The sequence below is a fragment of the Bidens hawaiensis genome, unplaced genomic scaffold (assembly GCF_021521415.1).
Source record: "Bidens hawaiensis isolate Kalapana, Puna unplaced genomic scaffold, B.hawaiensis_p1.1 tig00005567_1, whole genome shotgun sequence".
Classification (NCBI taxonomy): Eukaryota; Viridiplantae; Streptophyta; class Magnoliopsida; order Asterales; family Asteraceae; genus Bidens; species Bidens hawaiensis.
The window spans coordinates 1,525,177-1,547,086 of NW_027491360.1; the positions used below are offsets into that span (position 1 = coordinate 1,525,177).

Genomic DNA, 21,910 nt, shown 5'->3' on the forward strand with positions numbered 1-21,910 from the left:
GAGTTTGGGTTGTCGATCGCGGGGACAACGATGCATGACTGGTTTCCGGTTAAGCCATCGAAGGCTTGAGCAGCAATTGTCCTATCGTCGGCCATTTGAACGTTTGGTTGAATTCTCGGACTTTCTGGTGGTGAACTGTGCGGTGACGATTTTGGTGTAGAAGTAGCTTCTGACGGTTGCTTTTCTGCTGACGAGCTAGCCTCGGTCTTCAACGAAGAAAATTCCAGGTTTTTCAACGTTGGTCCTTGCGAACGAAGACGTGGCATAAACCTGAAAAACGCAACAGACCAAATGGGTAGACTCTAATAAAAGACTAGAAAATAAAATAAAATAAAATAAAATAAAACTTAAAAATTAGACTCCTACGACTCAAACGAAAATAAAACAAATAGCATGTATGTAGCAAATAAGTCCAAAAAAAAAAGAAGCTAATATTGCAATCGTCAAGAGTCCCCGGCAACGGCGCCAAAAACTTGATGTGCTAAAAGTAGTTATAAAATAAATAACTAAAATTATACTAATCTAGACACTAAGTAATACTCTAGACCCTTAAACTTAACTTAAACTACTAACCGGCAAGTGAACCGGTCGACTCTAGTACAGCTAAGTAAGTCCGGATATCGAACCCACGAGACTCTTTAAATTACGAAACTAGCAAATTAGAGTCAACTACGAGACACGACTATTTAATTATTATTATTATTATTAAGGGGGGGGGGGATTACTTAAAAACTAAAATTAAACTAATTAAGAAAAATAAGTAAAATAAACAAGAGACAATTTTAATTGATTTAAATTAGATGATGATGAAAAACCACCTAGGCTAGAATCCCCAAAGTTTCAGTTATTAATTATTAGGAAAATGCTTGTTATGGAATTAGGATCATAAAATAATCACTTAAAAGAAAACCCGAACAGGACCCCTGACCCTTCAAGAAGACATCTATGGATTTCTATTAAGTTCTTAAAATCACCAATTTTAATATTAGACTTCCTTACGGTTATCTAATTAATTATGAACGAGTACCTTTAAACGACAACCTACCTTACAGCGCGGAATCAAAGGTAGCTTAATAAATTCATTCGACTCAATAGACAAAGTTGAAAAATCAAACCTAGACGGACTCCTTACGAAGAACTAAGTCTAGCAATCTTAATCAACAACGACCTATCAAATAATCTATCACCTTACAGCTTTTTAGATTAGCAGCGCACTTTTATTTATTTAATTAATAATATTGTTTCTATGATCTTATTATAAATCAATCACAAACTAGTCAAGAACACACAGTAAATGAACTAACAGAATCCTATTATATGGCAGACAATCACCAAGGAAACTGTGAAACAATAAAACTCATCAAATAAAACCAAGCACCCATATGCATCGAATAAATAATATTAAACTTTTTACTAATTCATAAATCCATAACGAAATGCAAACTCCAAATAAAATCAAACTTCAACAAAGGTTCATCACAAGTCTAGGCGGTCTTATAAATTTAGCCTAACATCATAAAATCAAAGAAACAAAAATAATTAAGTTCAACTACTAAGTTCATAATTAAAATAAGAAATTCAAACCGAATATTGATGATGCTTGGTTGAGTAGGTGTTGAACCAAAACTATCTCCACTCAAACAACGGCTTTCTTTCTTTCTTCGAACCCTTGCAGCGGTGGGATCTATTTTCACGTGACCTCCTTCTGACTTCAAATAACAATAATAATAATAATAATAATAATAATAATAATAATAATGTGAAGTATGCCGTGCCCCCCTTAAGGATTCCTAAAAACTCAATATATATGGTGTCCCTCAATTATTGCCATCATTTCTTTATATAAGTTATTATACCAACCTAACTTCGTTACTCGTAGCCGACATCCGATTTCCATAACAAACCCTCTAGAATTTTCTATGTAGGCCTTTTATAATTCCACCAAATATTGACGTTTCTTTACTGTCCAAAACAAACAATTTATTTAATTATTTTTAATGTAATAAAATTTAAAACAAAGGTGAGTATGCATCTTAATTATGAATAGTGGGCGTTAAAAGTTGTAGACACACAATAATAACAATATGTAAAAGTGTTTCAACTATTAATTTTTTTATCTCGAAAGCCAAATAAAAATACTACATATTAGCTCGTTGTCTTTTTTGAAACCCTGCGGTTTTAAATATAAACCATGAACGAGAATAATAAATAAAATCTAGTTTAAAATGTAGGAAATATTTATATAATAATATGTATATTTTAGACTACATCAATATACCCGGCTTGAATTTGTATATAACTTTAGTTAAATAATTATAAATTTATTAAAAGAAAGCCTTAAAAGATAAGATAAATGTTGTGAAGTGTTGGTATTTTGATGCTTGATTAGTTAATAACATTATAAAGTTAAAGACGCTGCTAAATTTATAAGATAGTGGTCTTTCAATAGTTTTTTAAAAGCCCATCGGATATAGAAGCCAATAACATATTACAAACACATTATATAAATTATTTTCTGTAAAAATAATATGTTTAAAAAAGGCTATTGAATAATGTAAATAGTTATTTATTTTATTTTTCGTACGGCTATAAAGTTTTTAACTAAATGTTCATAAAGTTAATACATTGAACTAAACATATGTATAAGACTAGTACGCTAATCAATGATTTTTTGTGTTGAAACGAAAATTAAAAGTAGTCTTATAAATTACTAAATTATTTTTTTATTAATAAGTTAATACCTTAATAAAATTGATAAAGTATTAACTTAAAATTATTTACGCTAGATATCTCTAAAGTTAACATATTAAGATTTGAAATAGTGCTTATTTATAATTTACCTAAAAGTATGCCAACCGATCACTTGATCATTGAAGGTTGATGGATATGCTTTATGAAGCAATTTACAATTCTTCTAGGCGGCCATGCTTCGTGATAAACAATGCAGGACATGATGCCTTTGAGTTACCACAAATATTATAATTATAATAGTGTAGGTAAAATAAGTAGTATTTTTTAAATACAATAATGCTCGTTAAGATCTTAGCTTCATAGTTTTGAAGGATTTCCATATTAAAGTCGCACTTACATGACAACAACCGAAAAACTTGACAAAAATCTTGTTAAAAGTCTGATCGTTACAGTGGTAGATTTTCAATGAATAATACAAATTTTAAAAGTCTAGTTATATTATTAATGCTTTTGTGAAGACCTGATGTTAATGTTCTACATACTATGGTATCATCATCATCATCATCATCATCATCATCATCGTACTCAGTATATCCCACCAATAGCAAAGCTATAGTAGGGTCTGAGGAGGGTAAGATGTAGACAGCCTTACCTCTACCCCATAGGAATAGAGAGGCTACTTCCGGTGAGACCCCCGGCTCGAAAGTAGTTTTGTATCAAGCCTTAGACATAAGGCACGTAACACTCAGCCATTGGCACACCGGCCGATTGGTGCATGTACCCTTGTCTTTCAGCTATCAACACCACTACATACTATGGTATATAAAGTATTATAGCTATTTTTTTCCGGGTAGTATGTAGGTGCTTTCGGCGATTCATTTGTGCCGCTGACCATTTCATAGTTTTCTATTTCTCTTTTTTGAATTTGGACATATCAGCCAACGATCATCAACAAATGTGTATGTTTTTCTAGTAGTGATTCTCAACAAATAATAAAAATTCCAAATAGGTGTCTCCCTTGTTCTGGTCAAACTATTTTGGAATGACTTATTGATAATCTATGAGTAACATTAAACGCCCAAAGCTGTGTTCATGGTTAAAAACATCTTAATAAGAAACATTAATCTTTTGACTTGATAGATACCAACCTATCTATTCAAAATTGCTATGCTCAACCTATTGGTCTCTTGATTTGCTAGACTTATATAATTACTTAGGGCTACACTATTAAAATGTATATAACATCAATTTGGGTAAAATCAGATTTGATAATCTTACATATCCTCAACTAAAATATGTTAAAGTCATAAAGCTAGATGTTATACTTTTTTTTCAAACAAATAAAAGGTGATTACTTATAGATTAGAAAAAAGGGTATTTTATCTTTCTTTAACCAAAAGGTGATGTATTACATGTTATAAGAAGTTGGTACTTGATAACACTCCAAGTAGCACATGCTGATACACCAATGTGAGGTCACACAAAGTGTATATAAAATTGAAAAAATAATATCTGTTTGACCATTTATTTAGTATTAACCAAGATGGATCATAGATACTTGAACCCTAATAATCTTTAAACTCATAAAAAAGAATCTAAAACACACATACAATACCTTTATAGCATAATTTGAGAAAATATGATATTTTATAAATTTAAAAGTATATGAAATTGTACCGTAAACTTGGTCCAACTAAATTCTTAAAATGGAATTTTGACACAAAAGTATTTCACATATCTGTTTTATTTCATAATAAAATAAAACACATATGTTATGCTTTAGAAGGAAATCTAACTACACAAAATAAAGTAAGTATACAAAATGTGCTTGCATTTTTTTGTCACAGGAGAGAAAAACTTATCTGGTTACTTGGCTTAGGCTATGTCAATACTAGCATAATTATATAGAGAAAAAAAAAACATACTAGTATCATAATTTCCTTTTATTTAATATCTTCCTGTACTTGATCTGAATGTTACCGGGCTAACTCACTTGTATACATCCTGACCCTATAAAAGCTTTACCTGCATCCATTCAAAAGCCAAGTTCTATTTCCTGTTAACTGTTCATCTAGACCATACATAACTCTAAATCAAACGAACCCTTTCGACTCGAGCCTTTTATTCTACATCGAAACTGAAGCAGCTATAGGTAACCAACATCATCTTACATGTTCTTAATGATATGATGTCATTTGGTTTTATGTTTCATGTGTTTCTAATGAAACTCTCCCAATGTATATGTTTTAAAGACATTAACTATTTCAGTTTCATAAAACAGTCTTTTTTCAGTTATGATGGGAAAGAAAAAGTGTTGGTTTGGTTTCCTTAAGAGATTTTTTGCTTGCAAGGCCGAATCTAAAGACGCCAAGGTGAGCTTAAATTTTAAAAAACATAATATTATACTGAACAGTGACGGACCTAGGATATTTTTCTACCAAGGTCGGGTCATGTAAATAATAATAACTGAAACATGAAATTTTCAGGGAGCTAAGAGGAGAAGATGGTGTTTCGGGATCCTAATGATCAACCTCCGTTATCATGCACTCGAGACACCTAATAAAAAAGTGATCAACAATGTGGAGGATAATGATAAACAACACACAATGGCTCTGGCCAATGCTATGAAAGCTGCAGCCGAAGCAGCTGTGGCGGCTGCAAATGCAGCCACCGAGCTTGCTAGGCTCATAAGGTCCCCTGTAGACGTTGAAGGGGCGACCCGAACCGCAGCAGCCATCAAGATTCAGTCTTTTTACCGTGCACATCTGGTACTTGCATCTTTCTTTAGTACTAAATTGACCCTTTTTGACTTTTTGGGTCAAAGCTGATACTTATTTTCTTTAGGACAAATTGATACATTTTGACTTTTTGGGTCAAATTTAGTACTTATATCTTTCTTTAGTATTAGTTTACCCATTTTGACTTTTTGGGTCAAATCTGGTACTTAAATGTTTCTTTAGGACTAATTGACATAGTTTGACTTTTTGGGTCAAACTTGCAAGAGTTGAAGTTGAATTTCATAGAGATTTGGTCAAGTATCTAACATCATTATTCTCCATATGTTAAACCAGTTAAAATATATAGTAGTTTTGATAATATTTTTATTAAATTTCATATTCTTTTTGCTGTCAAAACTTGTATACTTCACTTGTTAGAAGTCAAAACATAGTTTCTGATATGTTATGGCCATTTATATGCGGTTAACACAGGCACGGAAAGCGTTAAACGGACTGCGAGGAGTAGTGAAGCTGCAAGCCATGATCCGGGGCCAAAGCGTGAGGCGAAAATTCTTAAACAGATTAAAATCCACCAACAGATCAAGAATCCACCGAATACGCGTCCCGAAATTCGATCAAGTATTCTCTAACATCTATAAACAAAAACAAGATCTTTTTGACCCATTGAATGATACAAGAAACAAAAATATTATTGAAGATTCAAATGTCATAACAACCCGCAACTGGTTTGACCAAGAGACCTCAGTCGGGTCAAGTCAAATGTGCAGAATCAAGAAACTGAGATTCAGACACAAACACCAAATAGAGGAACATAGTTCACCTTCGTTTAGACCGAGAATGTTGTATAATCCAACAGGACACTATCACCTATCACTTGATCGATCAGACGACTCTTCGGTGCAGAATTCACCCGTCTTTCCTGCTTACATGGCAACCACTGAGTCGTTCATGGCAAAGGCTCGGTCACTAAGTACCCCGAGACAAAGGTTGTCCGGTATGCCCATGTTGTCGTCATCATCATCGTTTAATGGTAGTATGAAAAGCAATATTTACAGGCACATACATTTGTGAACTCCGAATATTATTTTATATGTTTTGAAACATCAATCCTACTTGGCAGATATCTAAATACTACATGCTCTATATGTAACATTCTGTTAAGTGTCTTCTAGATGTGGATCTTGACTTAAAGATTCTTTATGTATGAATCTATATGTTTTCTTATGTTCACATAGAACTAACAATCTCTGATCTGATATTCATAACATCATAACATAAAAAGTTTTCTTTACAATAAATCTTTAGAACGACTAGGCAGGCACCGGGTGTACAAAGGGCCCGACAACGAATCAATACAAAAAAAAAACATAAAACTGATTACAATCGGCCAACCTTAAATGGCAGACCGACATTTTGAAAAACAGTGATCACACCACTTATCCCTCCAGTCACAATCACGAACCCCCATGCGGTTGCTTGGATGGTCTTGGGACCATGGCTACCACCACCCCACCCGGGAGATGACATAAAGCTGGGTGAAGGTGATGCCACATCATCAAGCCTGCCCGATGAACCGGCTGCTGAGCTGAACGACTCACTGGGCCCTACGCTAGAGTCAGCAGCGTCATCATGGGCATCGGTTGAGGCATTACTCTTTTTGGGAACTGGTGGCAGCGGTGCTGATGATCGTTTGCTGTTGCTATTATCATCACCGGCGGCTGGTGGCGGCAGTGTGGTAGTTGACTTTTTTGAGTGTTTTTTGGAATGTATTGTCACAAATGGTTGTTCAAGTTTGGTGACTCCGGGCCATGGTGCTGTAACAGAAACTTCTTTACATGGGAAGTGTTCGTAGGATTTAATGATCAGATGTTTGTGTTTTCCTTTGGTTTCTTCGTGCCTCCAAATGTATACTTGTGAATCTTCACTAGCGCTTATTATGTATTTCCCATCGGGACTAAAATCAGCTGAGAATTGGCTGTTAATGTTCTTGTAACCTGTGACATATCAATAGTCATTAGTGCATACATACACGTTGACTTCTAAAGTCAATGTTTAGCCTGAAAGTCAAACTATGCGTACCTTTGAATTTCTGGATGAGTTTTGTTCCGTCCAGGATCCTAACACGCGAATCAGCTGATGTCACGAGTACTTCAGATGGGTTCGAATTAGAAAACTGCAAGTCAACATGATTTGTTAGGTTGACTTTTGACCGTTGATCTAAAGAACTAATCATATAAAGAAGTGTAAAAGTCAAACATCAGTACATGAAAACCGGTTATCTTTTTAGGCTGTGGCTTCTTTTTAGTTTTGAATTCAAGTTGATCCTTAAGCTCAAGCTTGAAATCTAAGAATATAAAATAATTAAAAGACGTGTATACGATAATATATTTGACAGTATTTACAGTTATAGGAATGGTATGTACCAGCAGTGTTGTAAATCCGGCAGATCCCTTTATGAGAACCAACAACCGAAACCTTAATGCGTACAAACAAAACCATTAAGTGATTTTGAACCTACAACTAGAGACAAGTAGTCGAGTTTTTGGATCAAACTTACCTTGCCATCACTAGAATAGCCAACAGCGGTTACCATTTCATGCAGATCGATCCAGTCCATGACACGTCGCTCTGGTATGTTCCATATTCTAACCTTGGCGTCTAGTGAACCGCTCATAAAGTAGTCATCATCGGCTGGATTGAACTGAATGCAAGTCACTGTCATTCATTCAAGTTACATGGTCAAAACTTAAAAACAACATTGTATCTTGCCATTAACAGATTAAAAAACATGCTTCAACTGGCTTTGTATGCGCATACCATAATCGGTATGAGAAAACAGCTTTAAACAGTTCTTGGTCTCAATATCCCATAGTCTTACTGTCTTGTCCATTGAAGATGAAAGCAAGAGCTGCAATAATAATGTGAAGTTCATAGAGTTAAATTGTGGGTAAAAAGCTAGAAACTGAAAACTTAAAACTTCTTAGAAATAAACATGGGAAAATTACTAAAATAGACATTTTGACGCGACATTTTGCAAAAATAGTCACTGACTTTTAGCATTTGTAAAATATGCATATCCAAAACCAACCAATCTAGAAAAGACCAAATAAACACAACTTAATAATCTTTGAAAAGTACAATGTGATCCATAAAATAAACTAGTAATAGCATAACACGTGTAAAGTGCCGACTAGCCCTTTACACGTCTTTTCAAATATTTTTGTGCCAGCTAAACTTCAGTCTTCTTATCTGGTCGTGCTTACGCATTCTTTATTAATATTGGTTGGTTTTAGATATGACTATTTTGTAAATACTAAAAGTCAGTGCTTGTTTTCGCAAATTGTTATGCCAAAATGCATATTTTTGTGATTTTTTTTCAAAACTGACCCGAGATTTTGACCAGGATAGATCAAGGACATCATCCAGATGACCATCCAAGGTACAAAATGGCGTTTCCGACAACCCAAAAACCGTTTCAGGCACATGAACATAATCTGGAATCCCTTTCTTTTTCTTCCCTCTCTTCTTCTTCTCGGACACTGACTCGGGTAACGGTGGCCTACAGTCAGGACTAGCCACCATAGCCATCGGGTGAACCGGGGTCCCACCAGCTGAACTTGAATCATCTGCACAATGCATCGCCCTCACATCAAATTCCTGCACTTCCCATATATGAATCACTTTATCCTCACCTGCAGTTGCCAAATATTGACCGTCTAATGTAAATTTCATCGTCCAAATCGACCCTTCATGACCCTTAATCTCTTGACTCCGATGCAAGGCTGTGAATTCCTTAATCGGTTTTGCATGAACTCGAGCTTTCACCCATTGTGAAGACGGTTTTTGCTCACCCGTTGATGCCTGATTATTATTATTATTACTACTGCTACTACTACTATTAACCGAAGGCGAACTGGTGATTGTGGGACCCTTTTCTTTATCGGTCTTCGAACCACCTATTGATCCTAACTTCATGTTCTTAAACAATGCAGCCCCTTTCTTCTTACTCTTCTTGAAGCTTTTATGGAACGAGGAGTTACCGCGCTTCAGCTTCCGCTCACTGTCCGATAACTCCTTCACCTTGGGCGAATGCCCTGCGTATTTCTCGAATTCCTCCGTTGTAACATCCTTCCCAGTTTGAACATCACTCAACTTATTCCAATTCCCGTCGGTATTCGACTCTTTAACCATAAACTCCTTCCCATTATCGAAATTCTTGATCAACAGGATGGATTCGTCCTTACCGACATGGTTTGGGTCGTCAGTGTCCTCGTCTGTTTGGTCTTTCACCACGAAAAGCCTTCGCTGTTGCCCAGAGGACGATAATCCAACGAACGGCGTCGAGAACCCAGAGGACGTTCGGGTAAGGCTTTGTTTCGACACCGAACCGATAATTTCCTCTTTCCTTCGTTTCATATCAATCCAAGACGTGTTTATATGTCCGTCTGATCTGGACCGCAGCAGCATTCCATCCGAGCCAGAATAAACTAGCTTGGATGGATGCCTGTCACCTGGTCCCGTTGTTGTTCCAGAATCTGTGACAACGGGATCAGGTGACAGCTTTTTCTCTTCCTCCTCCTGCTTACTGACGTCTGCATGAGCAGGAGGAGGAATATCTGTTATTCTTGACAATATTTGTGTGGAAGGTGTATTATCATGGCTTCCTAATCCCATATCATGCAGAAGGCGACGTCGTCTGTCGGTTATGGACTCCGGGGTGGACATCCACATGTCGAATCCACCGGTTTGGAATTCAGAGAACATGGAAGACTCGGAGGCCGTGGAGAAGGACATGCGGCTGTCTTCGAAATCCTCATCTGAGGATGAGGAGCCGAGATCAAGGGGGGCGGCTGAGGAGAGGCGTTGTGCGTCGAAGAAGAGATCCTCGTCGTCATCGAGGTCGTCTAAGCCCTCCCAGCTCATCATCATGGTTCTCCGACCGTCCATTTTTACGCATTTGTCAAGTGATCACAAAATGATATGAAAAATGCAGGAGATCTGAAAATGTATGTGTTTTGAAATGGAATGAATAAAGGTTTGTTTGTTTGTTTTTGAGGGGGAAATTGGCGATTGGAAGAGAGGAAATCAAGGGTGTGATTTTGATGAATCATGAAGTGATTATTACTTTTGAGTTGTCACGTTAGGACATGCAAAACTTAGCATAAGCCTAAAAATGGAATATTGTTGTAATTTTGTACAAAATTTGGTAAAGGAAATCAAAGTTACGATATATTTTAAGTTCATAATGTTCGGGTCATGCATTAGTTATGTCATTTATGCTGGTGTGATCCAGGGGCGGCCCAAGCTTTTTTTTTTTTTTCGGGGGAGGAGGGGGGGGCTAAAGCAGCTAGAAGATTGGGGGCTTTATCATGAAAAAGAAAACAAATGTATAGCTAGACTAGACGGACAATGTAACGGGTCATAAAAATGTCACGTGTAGTAGTTTCTTTTGATTAAGAAATGTCAAGTAGTTACCAACTCAGCTCAACTTCCTACATAAGTGCAACAATCCTAACTTTTATCTTATAAAATAAGCTAGTATATGAAAATATTAGATTTGTTTTTTAAAAAGAAACCAACAAAAGTTGTTAAAACGCAACATGAAAGTAACTTCTTTGAAGATATAAAAAAACATTTGATAAACAATACCGCCCATCGAACACTTTCATCATGGACGTTAACAATTATAATGTGCATATATCATTCTAATATTAAAAAAAATGAACATCTTAATAGATTTATATAATTACAATTGTGGGAGACTTCTGCTTTAGTTAGTTGTACATTCTGCATTACAAGTGTTTTGTGTAGTGATGTGGTACACTTTATGCAGTAATTGGACCACATTTTCCACTTCCTCTCCCTCCCACCGACTTACTTTCTCATATGATTACAATCTCTACAATTGAAACTTTTGACCGGTCTTGTTGTTGTGTTCATCCACGACAAACTTCCCAATATCAACCATCGTAGGGTCGGTCGCATCAGGAATTGTCTTCTAAACGCCGTCTAACGCGACAGAGGGGTTGCAGATGAAGAGGACTTAGAGAATTATGATGAAGAGGTTAGGCATTACGATGCATGGTTTATGTGAGTAAAAGGAGTGGTTGGTTTATATAAAGGCATTAGGACTTAGGATTATATAACATTTGTTGAATACCTATATTAATTATAGTTATTACACACCAAGATATCATAGTATTAAATACTTATTTCTTCTAAACATTTATTGAATTTTAGTTATAGTTATTTTCTCTATGGATTAAAAGCAATCTCATTTAGCCCCCTATTTTATTTGAGGAGTGTGTTTATAATTTAAAGAGTGATTTAGGGTGTTGTGAGTGAATAGTGTTTATATCTTAGAAAACGTAGTGATTTTTTTCTATATTTGAAAATCTATTGTTTTTTAATATATTTTGAAAATGGTTGTGAGTGAAGTAAAAAAGAAATGATAATGATAAAGATATAAACACGTATCATTTAATTGAAAATGAGAGAAAAAATGTAGTGTGTTTTAGTATAATTTTAGATTTAGTGATAGAGAATATGACGGAAATGCTCTAATAGAAATTAATACTATTTGATTATAAATATATAAAAATAATTACTTTTTTAAATAGTTGTATTTACATCACATATTCACGTTAATTCGTCTAAACTCTTCAAATACATCAATTTGTTAATGTCGTATGAGACTTTAGAATCAAAACTCGATGGTAACGTTGGTGTTGGAAATCACCCTTGATCGAACACACAAACACGAGATTGAACAACTTGTTCGATTTTTTTTATTATTATAATCAACTAAAGCACACAAATTATAATACCCTTAACCATCAATTTATACTCAAACTTTAACTTGCTCAAGATGACTCCTAATTAGACTCAACCTAGGAAACCATATAAATTAATAAATATAGTAAAAATCTTATTCTATAGAAACTCAATAAATAATTCTCTAAAAATTATCTATAATCCATTTGACTTTTTATCCCATGGACACCCAATGCATCGGGGAATTTGCAAAAGAAGAGGACTATAAGAATTGTTATAAATAGATTATGCATTTTAGAATGATGCATGGTATTGGTGCATGTGAGTGAAGAGAGTTAAGCTATGCGTAGTGGAGGGGCTATAAATAGATTGCGAATTATGACACGTGACACCCAGTCAGCAAGGAGCGAGAATTTTTTTTGGGTGTAAGAGCATTCTCATCTCATTCCTCATCTTTATCTCTATAATTACACTAAAAACATTATATTTCTCTCTCCTATTCAATAAAATAATATTTTTTTATACCTTTATCATTACAGTTTTCTCTCTCCTCTACTCACAGCCAATCCAACAAATATTAAAAAATAAATAGGGGCAAACAATGTTTCCCAAATTTACAAAAAAATCACTATATTTCTCTCTCCACCCTATAATTTACACTCATAATAACTCACAGCCTCACCATATAATTTGCAAACTCCACACACATAATTATAGGGGATGAGATGAGAATGCTTTAATGGTGTAAGGGCTACAAATTGGGCCCACGGTATTTTTTTTATTTTTATTTTTATAATTAAACTAAACAAATAAAAATCAATTTATTTAAATAATTAAATAAAAATGCATTAAAATTAAAAAGAAATACAAAAAAATACATAACTAAAAATTAAAAATACATAACTAAAAATTAAAAAAATACATAACTAAAAACAATACTAATATCCATAATATTCGCACATTTTTTCAATTCATTGTCGTTGCAATAATGCGACCTCTTTGTGTAACCCGGTCACTTTGAGGGATTCGTATTCTTCACTCATTTCCCGCAATTTCAACACAGCGGCAATCTTTTCGTGTTGTTTGTTGGTTTCTCTCATGGCATCGTTAAGTTCCTCGACACACTTTTCGTGTTTTTTGATGATTTCTCTCATGGTAGCGGTGAGTTCCACGGAATTCGGTTGGTTCGGGTTGTTTCTAGGATTCATTTTGCTAGATTTTTTGAAGAAGGTGTGTGTTTATATAGATATGAAATGGATATGAAATGGAGAAGAAGGTTTATGTTTATATATATATATATATTGTTTTAATAATTTTTTTTATTGTTTACCGTTTGACAACGGTCAATTTAATAAAATATTATTATTTTTAAACACCTTTGGGCGACAAAAGAACCCCGCCCCCGCCCATTTTCGCCCACATGTCGCCCGGAGGAGCGGTGTTCGCGCCCAAAATTTGCCCAAATCCACGCCCACTACACATTGCCTTAGTGGTTTATATAAGGACATTAAGTGTATATAACATGTGAAATCAACAATATCTCCCATATGTTTTAAATTTGTTTTAAACTGGTATTAGAGCCCGCATTTTATGGCGGGCTCATAGGTAGCAGTTGGCGAAGATATATTTGTTACCTAGTATCTTGATTGATTGATATTGAACATGTATTTAGTTTTTCAAATGATCAATAGTATAAGAAAACCCTATTAATGTTTAGTTTTTCGGTGTTAGAAAACAAGTTATATTCGTTTTCATACATGGGTTCGATTCGTTTATGTAATTTACGGTTATACGTTAGCACGTGAGAAGTTTGAGCCTAAAAGAAAATGACTCAAAATAATGAAATTGAACCCGAATAATGATTTTAAATTTCCAATAACAAAGATTATAAATAATGATTTTAAATTTCCACTGTCCTAAAACCTAGTTTGAATCGAATTCAAATTTGAGACCTTACAGCCTTTATCTTAAATTTTCATTTCTACTCTCATACTAGTTGAGCTAAAGATCATTAACTATTTACAAATATTATGCATTATAAAACTTTTAATATAAAATAAAATTTATTAAATAGTACTTTATTTATGGGTGGTGATATTTAAGTTGTATTTAACATTTTGAGAAACCAGTTCAAAAGTCCACATTATTAATTAAACCATTTATTTCATATTCACTTTGATTATTTTTCCTCAAAACAATCATGAAATTTTGAGCAACTGCCTTTTTATTTTTTTTTCTTACGTCACACCCTAAAATCATGAACTTAAAACACACCATGAAAATTGAAAATTCAAAACGGAAATGGGCATGTAACATTTAATCACTCGCAGGCGTTACATATTTTAAAAACATAATAAAAAAACCTAAACCTTTGCATCAAACGGGTCCGTTGAAGGACACCAGCTTCCTAATTTTAGCCAAGGATTGTCCCAAACAAGTGCTACATAATTATTCTCGGACGATTCCATCCACCGCAGTGATGGTCAGGTTGTAATTCCTTCCAGCGACTACTTGGGTTTCTCCTTTAACGACTTTACTAAACTTGAGAGACGCGCTGTCCACCTTGTTGTGTTCATCCACGGCAAACTTCCAGATATCAACCACCGTAGGGTCAGTCACATCGGGAATTGGCTTCAACCGCCGCCTAGCGCGACAGAGGGTTTGCAGATGAAGAGGACTATGAGAATTGTGATGAGGAGGTTAGGCATTTTGGTATGATTCATGGTTCATGTGAGTAAAAGGAGTGGGTGGTTTATATAAGGACAATAGGAGTATATAACACTTATTGAATATTTATTATAGTTGCACACCAATATATCATAGTATTAAATGCTTATTCTTTCTAAACATTTGTTGAATATTAGTTCAGCCGTGCGTAATGGGGCTATAAAACGTAACGGTGGGGACTACAAAAAGGAGGAACATCGTCCCCCAAGCGATAATAGGGGTGAGTGTTATTTGTAGCCGATGAGTTGTTTGAATAATTATTATTATATAAAATGATCGTTGTCAATGGTCATAAATAAAAAAAAAACAATATATATATATATTCTTCTCCAACCACATCTTCATTTTATATTAAAAATACACATTTTCTTTAAAAATAAACATACAAAATGAATCCTAAAAACAACCCGAATCAACCATTCCCTTCTTTTGCTATGTTAGAATTGCGGCAAATTGGTAAAGACTACGACTTCCTCATCGCAGTCAGGTTTGTGACACCCGGTAAATTCCCAATCCCTTAAACCAAGTAATCAACCTAAATATTAGGTAATTATGTTATGTGCGCCCTGCGCGAACGCGCTATGTTAGAATCAGCGCGTGCATTTGTTATGTGCGCCCTGCGCGCAGCGCGCCATGTTAAGAACCAGCGTGGGCATATGTTATATGCGCCATGCGCGAATGTTTTGGCTTTATGTTTTCATGCACCTTAACGTTATGTTGTCTAATGGGTTGACCATCCCGCATGATGCTAAGGCGGGTGCATCCTAAATCGTTTATGCGCGTGCGGAAGGGAACTAACCTCCCGCATGGCGGGAACATTGAGAGCTAGTTTGTCTGAAGCTCCAAGATGGAATTGACTTCAACATAACTGATCACTATGTTGAAATACCAAGACCACCTGGAGAATCTACAAATGAAACTCAATGTCCTAACTGCGAGAAGGTTACGCACCTACCCGCAGCAAAGAAATGTCCTTCACGCAGAAAGCTATGCGCACAAAGTGATACGCACTGAACACTTAGTCTATTCTCCAGACGTAAGGAGATTACTCCCGCCCAAAAGGAAACAGTAGCGTGATTCAGAGATTTTCCACTTTTTACTGACAAAAGTACCTGAAAAAGCACACTGTAACACGAAAAGTCAACTGTCAGCCACCCTATTCTCACCAACCCCAGACCTGCATGTCCTGACCAAATCAAATCAAAATCTTTATCCACTACTCCACTCTTAAATAAATAATAATAATTTCCATACTTTATCATCATTACCCCTAGATATGAAAAGATTACAATCCCCTAAAGCAAGGGATTGTGTTCCCTTGAGTTTGCCTATAAATATGTAACCTAAATTATCACCCAAAACACACTTCAAAGAACTGCAAACTTGCACTAATCCTCTCCCAAGCATCCGTTGTTTTCATTTCCGATCATGTTACTAGGTAAGCCGAGAATATAACCTTGAGATCTACTTTCCAACCCTTATATTCTCCTATTTCTTGATCTTAATATATATACTTCTTATTATTTAATCGTATTCTAGACCTTCAATTCCAAGGCCAACACCAAGAAAACCCGAATCTCGATTTAATCCCTTAACAAGAACCACAGGTGAGTCTCACAGCCCTATGTTTTCACTGTTTTCACTATTTTTAAACTGTTTTCGGGGCGAGGGACACGTACCTAAATAATATTTTATCATGGTATACTTACAAGCTATGCAAGCGATTATGTGTTTAAATTATATTTCATGATGAGCAATGCGAACGGTTATCTAAGGTTTTCGATGTATGTGCGCTAGAACTCGAGTAAGTGATCACTTTACCATTGGAACTCTAAGGGTAGGGACTGCTGGTTTGATCCACCCACTCGTAGGGTCGCACCTCTTTGCATGGACGAGTGCCTAGTATGGTCATGGGGCAGTACTATGGGTTTGAGCCCGCTCGTAGGGGTCGCACCTCTTTGCATGGACGAGCGCCTTGTTTTCCGGCACAACGTCCGCGCGTAACCCGCGGGACGGAATTATTGATTAGCTCGTAGTGGCAGCGCCACTTTGCATGGACGAGCACATTTTTCCTGAAACGTTCGCGCGTAATCCGCGGGACGGTACTACTCATTTTAGCTCATAGTGGCAGCGCCACTTTGCACAGACGAGCACAGTGCCCAGAAATGTTCGCGCGTAAACCGCGGAACGATTTTATCAGAATATGTTGATAGAACTACGTTTTACCAAGCATGTGTTTTAATGATGATATCAGAATTATGTTTCAGAATGATTTGTATCAAGATTATGATGCAATACAATTTATCAAGTTACTAAAACTTGTGAACTCACTCAGTTTATACTGATTCGAATGTTTTTACGTGTCTTTCAGGAGATAACTAGGTAGCGCATGGAGTCACACTTAGAGCACCTCACGCTGAACATCTAAAACTAGCTTTTTGGAAGATTTTAGTTCTATCCCTTCGATGCGCGTGGTTGTTCCCGCCGCGCAAGGGGATATGGCGTGGAAATCAACAGTTTTTACACTTGGATGTTTTTATAATTTTTAAACAATGTAATGTATTTGTATTAAACTTTTCATGCGCAATGAAAATCTTTGAATGTTTGCAATGGCCCGTGCTTAATTATCAATCCCCACTCGCGCGCGCCCGGCTGTTTCCGCCGCTCAGGGCCGGGTGTGACAGATTGGTATCAGAGCACTGGTTATAGCGAACTAGGAAAAGAAGTTTTAACCTAGACTATAACCGTTGGGGAATCACATGAAATATTTTTCAAAGAAAATATTTTCAAAAGAAACTATACACACACTTGGGAACACGGGTCACACAGTGTCTAGTAAATAATGATAACATTATGTGCTCAGAGTACATGCGCTAAGTTTGATATATTTTCATTCTCTTTTAAAGCGAGAATGCCTCCAACTAAAGCCAAAGGAATTACCATGACACCCGAGGAACTCGCGGAAATAATCGCGCAAGCAATCGCAACACATGAGGCCAGCAAGGCCGAATCAAGTCAGGGTCGTCAGAATGAGACCCCAGAACCCGAATCAGGAGCCTTGGACAAAGGATGCTCCTACAAGACATTCATGGCCTGTAAGCCTTGGCCATTCAAGGGTACCGAAGGGGCCATTGGGCTCTACAACTGGATTGACAAGATGGAGACAGTTCTCTCCATTAGCGGGTGTAGTGAGAACCAGAAGGTCCTTTACGCGACCTGCATGTTCCAAGAAGCAGCTTCGTCTTGGTGGAAGCTTCAAACGAAAACATTGGGGCGAGAAGTTGCTCTCCACAAGACCTGGGAGGAACTGAAGGAAATGTTGATGAGAAAGTTCTGCTCTCGCGCAGAAATTCAGAACCTACAACAGGAATTCTGGAACCACACCATGGTAGGAACGGATATCGACGCCTACAACAACCGGTTCAACGAGCTTTGCCAGTTGGTGCCAGACATGGCAAACACGGAGGAAAAGAAGATCGAGAGGTATATTTTTGGGTTACCTCCTGTTGTTAGGGTTCCGCTCAACGCCGCAGCGCCTCCAACTTTTGATGAGGCGGGTAGCGCGGGCCATCACCCTTACAAGGGATACGGTCCGTGCGGGTATGTTAACTACGCGCGGAATCGAGCAGCGAACCTCTGATCCCAAGAGGAAATGGAACTCTCACCACCGAGGGTCCGACTCCAAGCAGCCACCGTTCAAGAAGCAGGAGAGCGCAAGGACCTACGCGATCCAAGCCGCGGAGCCATCAAGGAAAGGATACAGCGGGCCTCGCCCATGGTGCAACAAATGCAAGTATCACCACGAGGGTGAATGCGCAAGAATCGAATGCGCCAAATGTGGCAGACCAGGGCACAAGACGATGAATTGCCGTGTCAGAGAAGCTGGAGCAAGCGACAACTGCTACGCATGCGGGAAGCCAGGGCATTTTAGTCGGGATTGCCCGCAAAAGGGGAACCAAGCTCGCGGGAGAGCTTTTGTGATCGGCGCAGGCGAAGCTAAAGAAGAGCCGAATGTGGTAACCGGTACGTTTTTGCTTAACGGACATTTTGCATCTGTCTTATTTGATACTGGCGCTGACCTGAGTTTTATATCCGCTGAGTTTAAAGACTCCCTAGGCCTAGCAACCAGTAGGCTAGACACACCTTATACTATAGAACTAGCCAATGGTAGGCAGTTATGCGCAAGCGAAAGAACTGAACAATGTGTAATAGTCATGGGAGGTCACGGGTTCAATATTAACTTGTTGCCAATAGGCTTGGAAGTTTTGACATTGTGATAGGTATGGATTGGTTAGTCGAGAACCACGCGGAAGTTATTTGCCATGAGAAGCAGGTTCGGGTCCCACTGTTGAACGGAGAAACCTTGGTAATTCAAGGGGAAAGAAGGGGAGTTGCGACGAAACTGATTTCGTGCCTAAAGGCGCGTAAGTGCCTAAGGAAAGGGTGCTACGCCTTCCTGGCGCATGTCGTAGAGAAGAAAGGAGATGAGCGAAGAATTGAAGACTTACCAGTAGTGCGCGAATTTCCAGAAGTTTTTCCTGAAGATTTGCCCGGATTACCGCCGCCGCGACAAGTCGAGTTTCGTATTGATTTGGTCCCAGGAGCTGCGCCAGTAGCTCGAGCGCCTTATCGACTAGCTCCATCTGAGATGCAAGAGCTATCCAATCAGTTACAGGAACTATTGGATAAGGGTTTCATACGCCCAAGCTTTTCACCTTGGGGAGCTCCAGTACTGTTTGTTAAGAAGAAGGATGGTTCGTTCAGAATGTGTATTGACTACAGGGAGCTGAATAAGCTGACAGTCAAAAATCGGTACCCCTTACCGAGGATTGACGACTTATTTGACCAGTTGCAGGGATCCAGTTATTATTCGAAGATAGATCTACGGTCAGGATACCACCAACTTAGGGTCCATGAGGAAGATGTGCCGAAAACAGCCTTCCGAACTAGATACGGCCATTATGAGTTCTTAGTGATGCCTTTCGGGCTAACTAATGCGCCGGCTGTATTCATGGATCTGATGAACCGCGTATGCAAACCATACTTGGACAAGTTTGTGATTGTGTTTATAGATGATATTCTGATTTACTCTCGGACCAAGGCCGAGCATGAGCAACACCTGAGATTGATTTTGGAATTGTTGAGGAAAGAAAAGTTGTATGCGAAGTTTTCCAAGTGCGAGTTTTGGCTTAGAGAAGTTCATTTTCTCGGTCACGTTGTAAACGAGAAAGGAATACACGTTGATCCTTCCAAAGTCAAGGCCATCGAAAACTGGGAAGCGCCAAAAACCCCAACTGAGGTGAGGCAATTCCTAGGACTAGCTGGCTACTATCGACGCTTCATTGAGAACTTCTCCAAGATAGCTCTACCTCTGACCGCGCTAACTCAGAAAGACAAGAAGTTTGTTTGGGGCGAAAATCAGGAAGCAGCGTTTCAAATGTTGAAACAGAAGTTATGTAGTGCGCCAATTTTGTCTCTGCCCGAAGGGACGAACGACATCGTCGTTTACTGCGACGCTTCACATCAGGGACTTGGATGTGTCCTTATGCAGCGAGACAAAGTCATAGCGTATGCCTCGCGCCAACTCAAGACCAATGAAAAGAACTACACAACGCATGATCTGGAACTTGGAGCGGTTGTCTTCGCGCTAAAGATTTGGCGCCATTACCTCTATGGTACAAAGTGTGTAATCTTTACGGATCACAAGAGCCTTCAACATATATTTGATCAAAAGGATTTAAACATGAGGCAACGAAGATGGGTGGAGTTGTTGAATGATTATGATTGTGAAATTAAGTACCACCCGGGAAAGGCGAATGTGGTAGCAGACGCGCTAAGTAGGAAGGAGCGAATAAAAACGCTACGAGTCAAGGCTCTAAGGTTGACCATTCACGCAGATCTCTCTACCCGCATCCGAGACGCTCAGCAAGAAGCCTTGAAACCAGAGTTTGTTAAAAACGAATGCCTTGGGGGTATGATTAAGAGTTTGGAACTTAAAGAGAACGGCAATCTATATTTCGCTAACCGCATATGGGTCCCTCTCAAGGGAGGATTGCGCGAGCAAGTATTAAACGAAGCTCACAAGACGCGGTATTCCGTACATCCTGGCGCAGACAAGATGTACCAAGATGTTAAAGCGCTGTATTGGTGGCCCAATCTTAAAGGCGCCATCGCGACGTATGTCAGTAAGTGCCTGACGTGTTCGAAGGTAAAGGCTGAATACCAGAAACCATCAGGGTTGCTTCAACAGCCAGAAATTCCCATGTGGAAGTGGGAACAAATCTCTATGGACTTCATCACCAAACTGCCAAGGACACCTGGGGGTTACGACACGATCTGGGTTATTGTGGATCGGCTAACTAAGTCAGCACACTTCCTGCCGATCAAGGAAACCGATAAGATGGAAAAGTTAGCCCGATTGTATATTCGAGAAGTAGTTTCAAAACATGGAGTCCCAGTGTCCATCATTTCTGATAGAGATAGTCGGTTCACCTCAAGATTTTGGAGATCGTTACAAGGGGCTTTAGGTACTCGTCTTGACATGAGTACGGCATATCATCCTCAAACGGATGGGCAAAGCGAGCGAACAATCCAGACATTGGAAGACATGCTACGCGCTGTGCGCAATCGATTTCGGAGGTAGCTGGGATACTCATCTCCCATTGGTTGAATTTTCTTACAACAACAGCTATCACACAAGCATCAAGGCTGCGCCATTCGAAGCTTTGTATGGGCGCAAGTGTAGATCCCCACTGTGCTGGGCTGAAGTGGGTGACAAACAAATGACTGGTCCAGAATTGATCCAAGAAACAACAGACAAGATTTTTCAGATAAGGGATCGCCTTAAGACAGCGCGCGATAGACAGAAGAGCTACGCAGATGTGCGAAGGAAACCATTGGAATTTCAAGTAGGGGATAAAGTACTTTTGAAAGTCTCTCCATGGAAAGGAGTCCCCCGTTTCGGCAAGCGAGGAAAGTTG

The 21,910-nt window shown here is 38.0% G+C and overlaps 2 protein-coding genes across 2 annotated transcripts; one reads left to right on the forward strand and one right to left on the reverse strand.

Moving 5' to 3' along the window:
- The first annotated feature begins 4,912 nt into the window (after positions 1 to 4,912).
- Positions 4,913 to 6,526, forward strand: LOC143630106 (protein IQ-DOMAIN 14-like). The gene is made up of 3 exons (XM_077099197.1): positions 4,913 to 5,063; positions 5,178 to 5,459; positions 5,901 to 6,526. Exons 1-3 carry the CDS (start codon positions 4,986 to 4,988, stop codon positions 6,498 to 6,500), a joined length of 960 nt encoding a protein of 319 aa, XP_076955312.1. The 5' UTR covers positions 4,913 to 4,985; the 3' UTR covers positions 6,501 to 6,526.
- A 246-nt stretch (positions 6,527 to 6,772) lies between these two features.
- Positions 6,773 to 10,389, reverse strand: LOC143630107 (uncharacterized). Its single transcript, XM_077099199.1, has 7 exons — positions 8,817 to 10,389; positions 8,247 to 8,337; positions 7,987 to 8,144; positions 7,853 to 7,904; positions 7,694 to 7,773; positions 7,509 to 7,602; positions 6,773 to 7,423 (listed from the first exon to the last, which is right to left on the reverse strand). The coding sequence occupies exons 1-7, from the start codon at positions 10,374 to 10,376 to the stop codon at positions 6,807 to 6,809; spliced, it is 2,652 nt and encodes an 883-aa protein (XP_076955314.1). The 5' UTR covers positions 10,377 to 10,389; the 3' UTR covers positions 6,773 to 6,806.
- Between the last annotated feature and the right edge of the window lie 11,521 nt (positions 10,390 to 21,910).

Bases quoted from the DNA above. Each gene is read 5' to 3' on its own strand.
- LOC143630106 (XM_077099197.1), top strand. From the start codon at position 4,986: ATGATGGGAAAGAAAAAGTGTTGGTTTGGTTTCCTTAAGAGATTTTTT. The intron at 5,064-5,177 runs GTGAGCTTAAAT...TGAAATTTTCAG, and splicing joins CCGAATCTAAAGACGCCAAG to GGAGCTAAGAGGAGAAGATG. The intron at 5,460-5,900 runs GTACTTGCATCT...CGGTTAACACAG, and splicing joins CTTTTTACCGTGCACATCTG to GCACGGAAAGCGTTAAACGG.
- LOC143630107 (XM_077099199.1), bottom strand. From the start codon at position 10,376: ATGGACGGTCGGAGAACCATGATGATGAGCTGGGAGGGCTTAGACGAC. The intron at 8,338-8,816 runs GTCAGTTTTGAA...TTATTATTGCAG, and splicing joins TATCCTGGTCAAAATCTCGG to CTCTTGCTTTCATCTTCAAT. The intron at 7,774-7,852 runs GTACATACCATT...TTATATTCTTAG, and splicing joins CCGGATTTACAACACTGCTG to ATTTCAAGCTTGAGCTTAAG.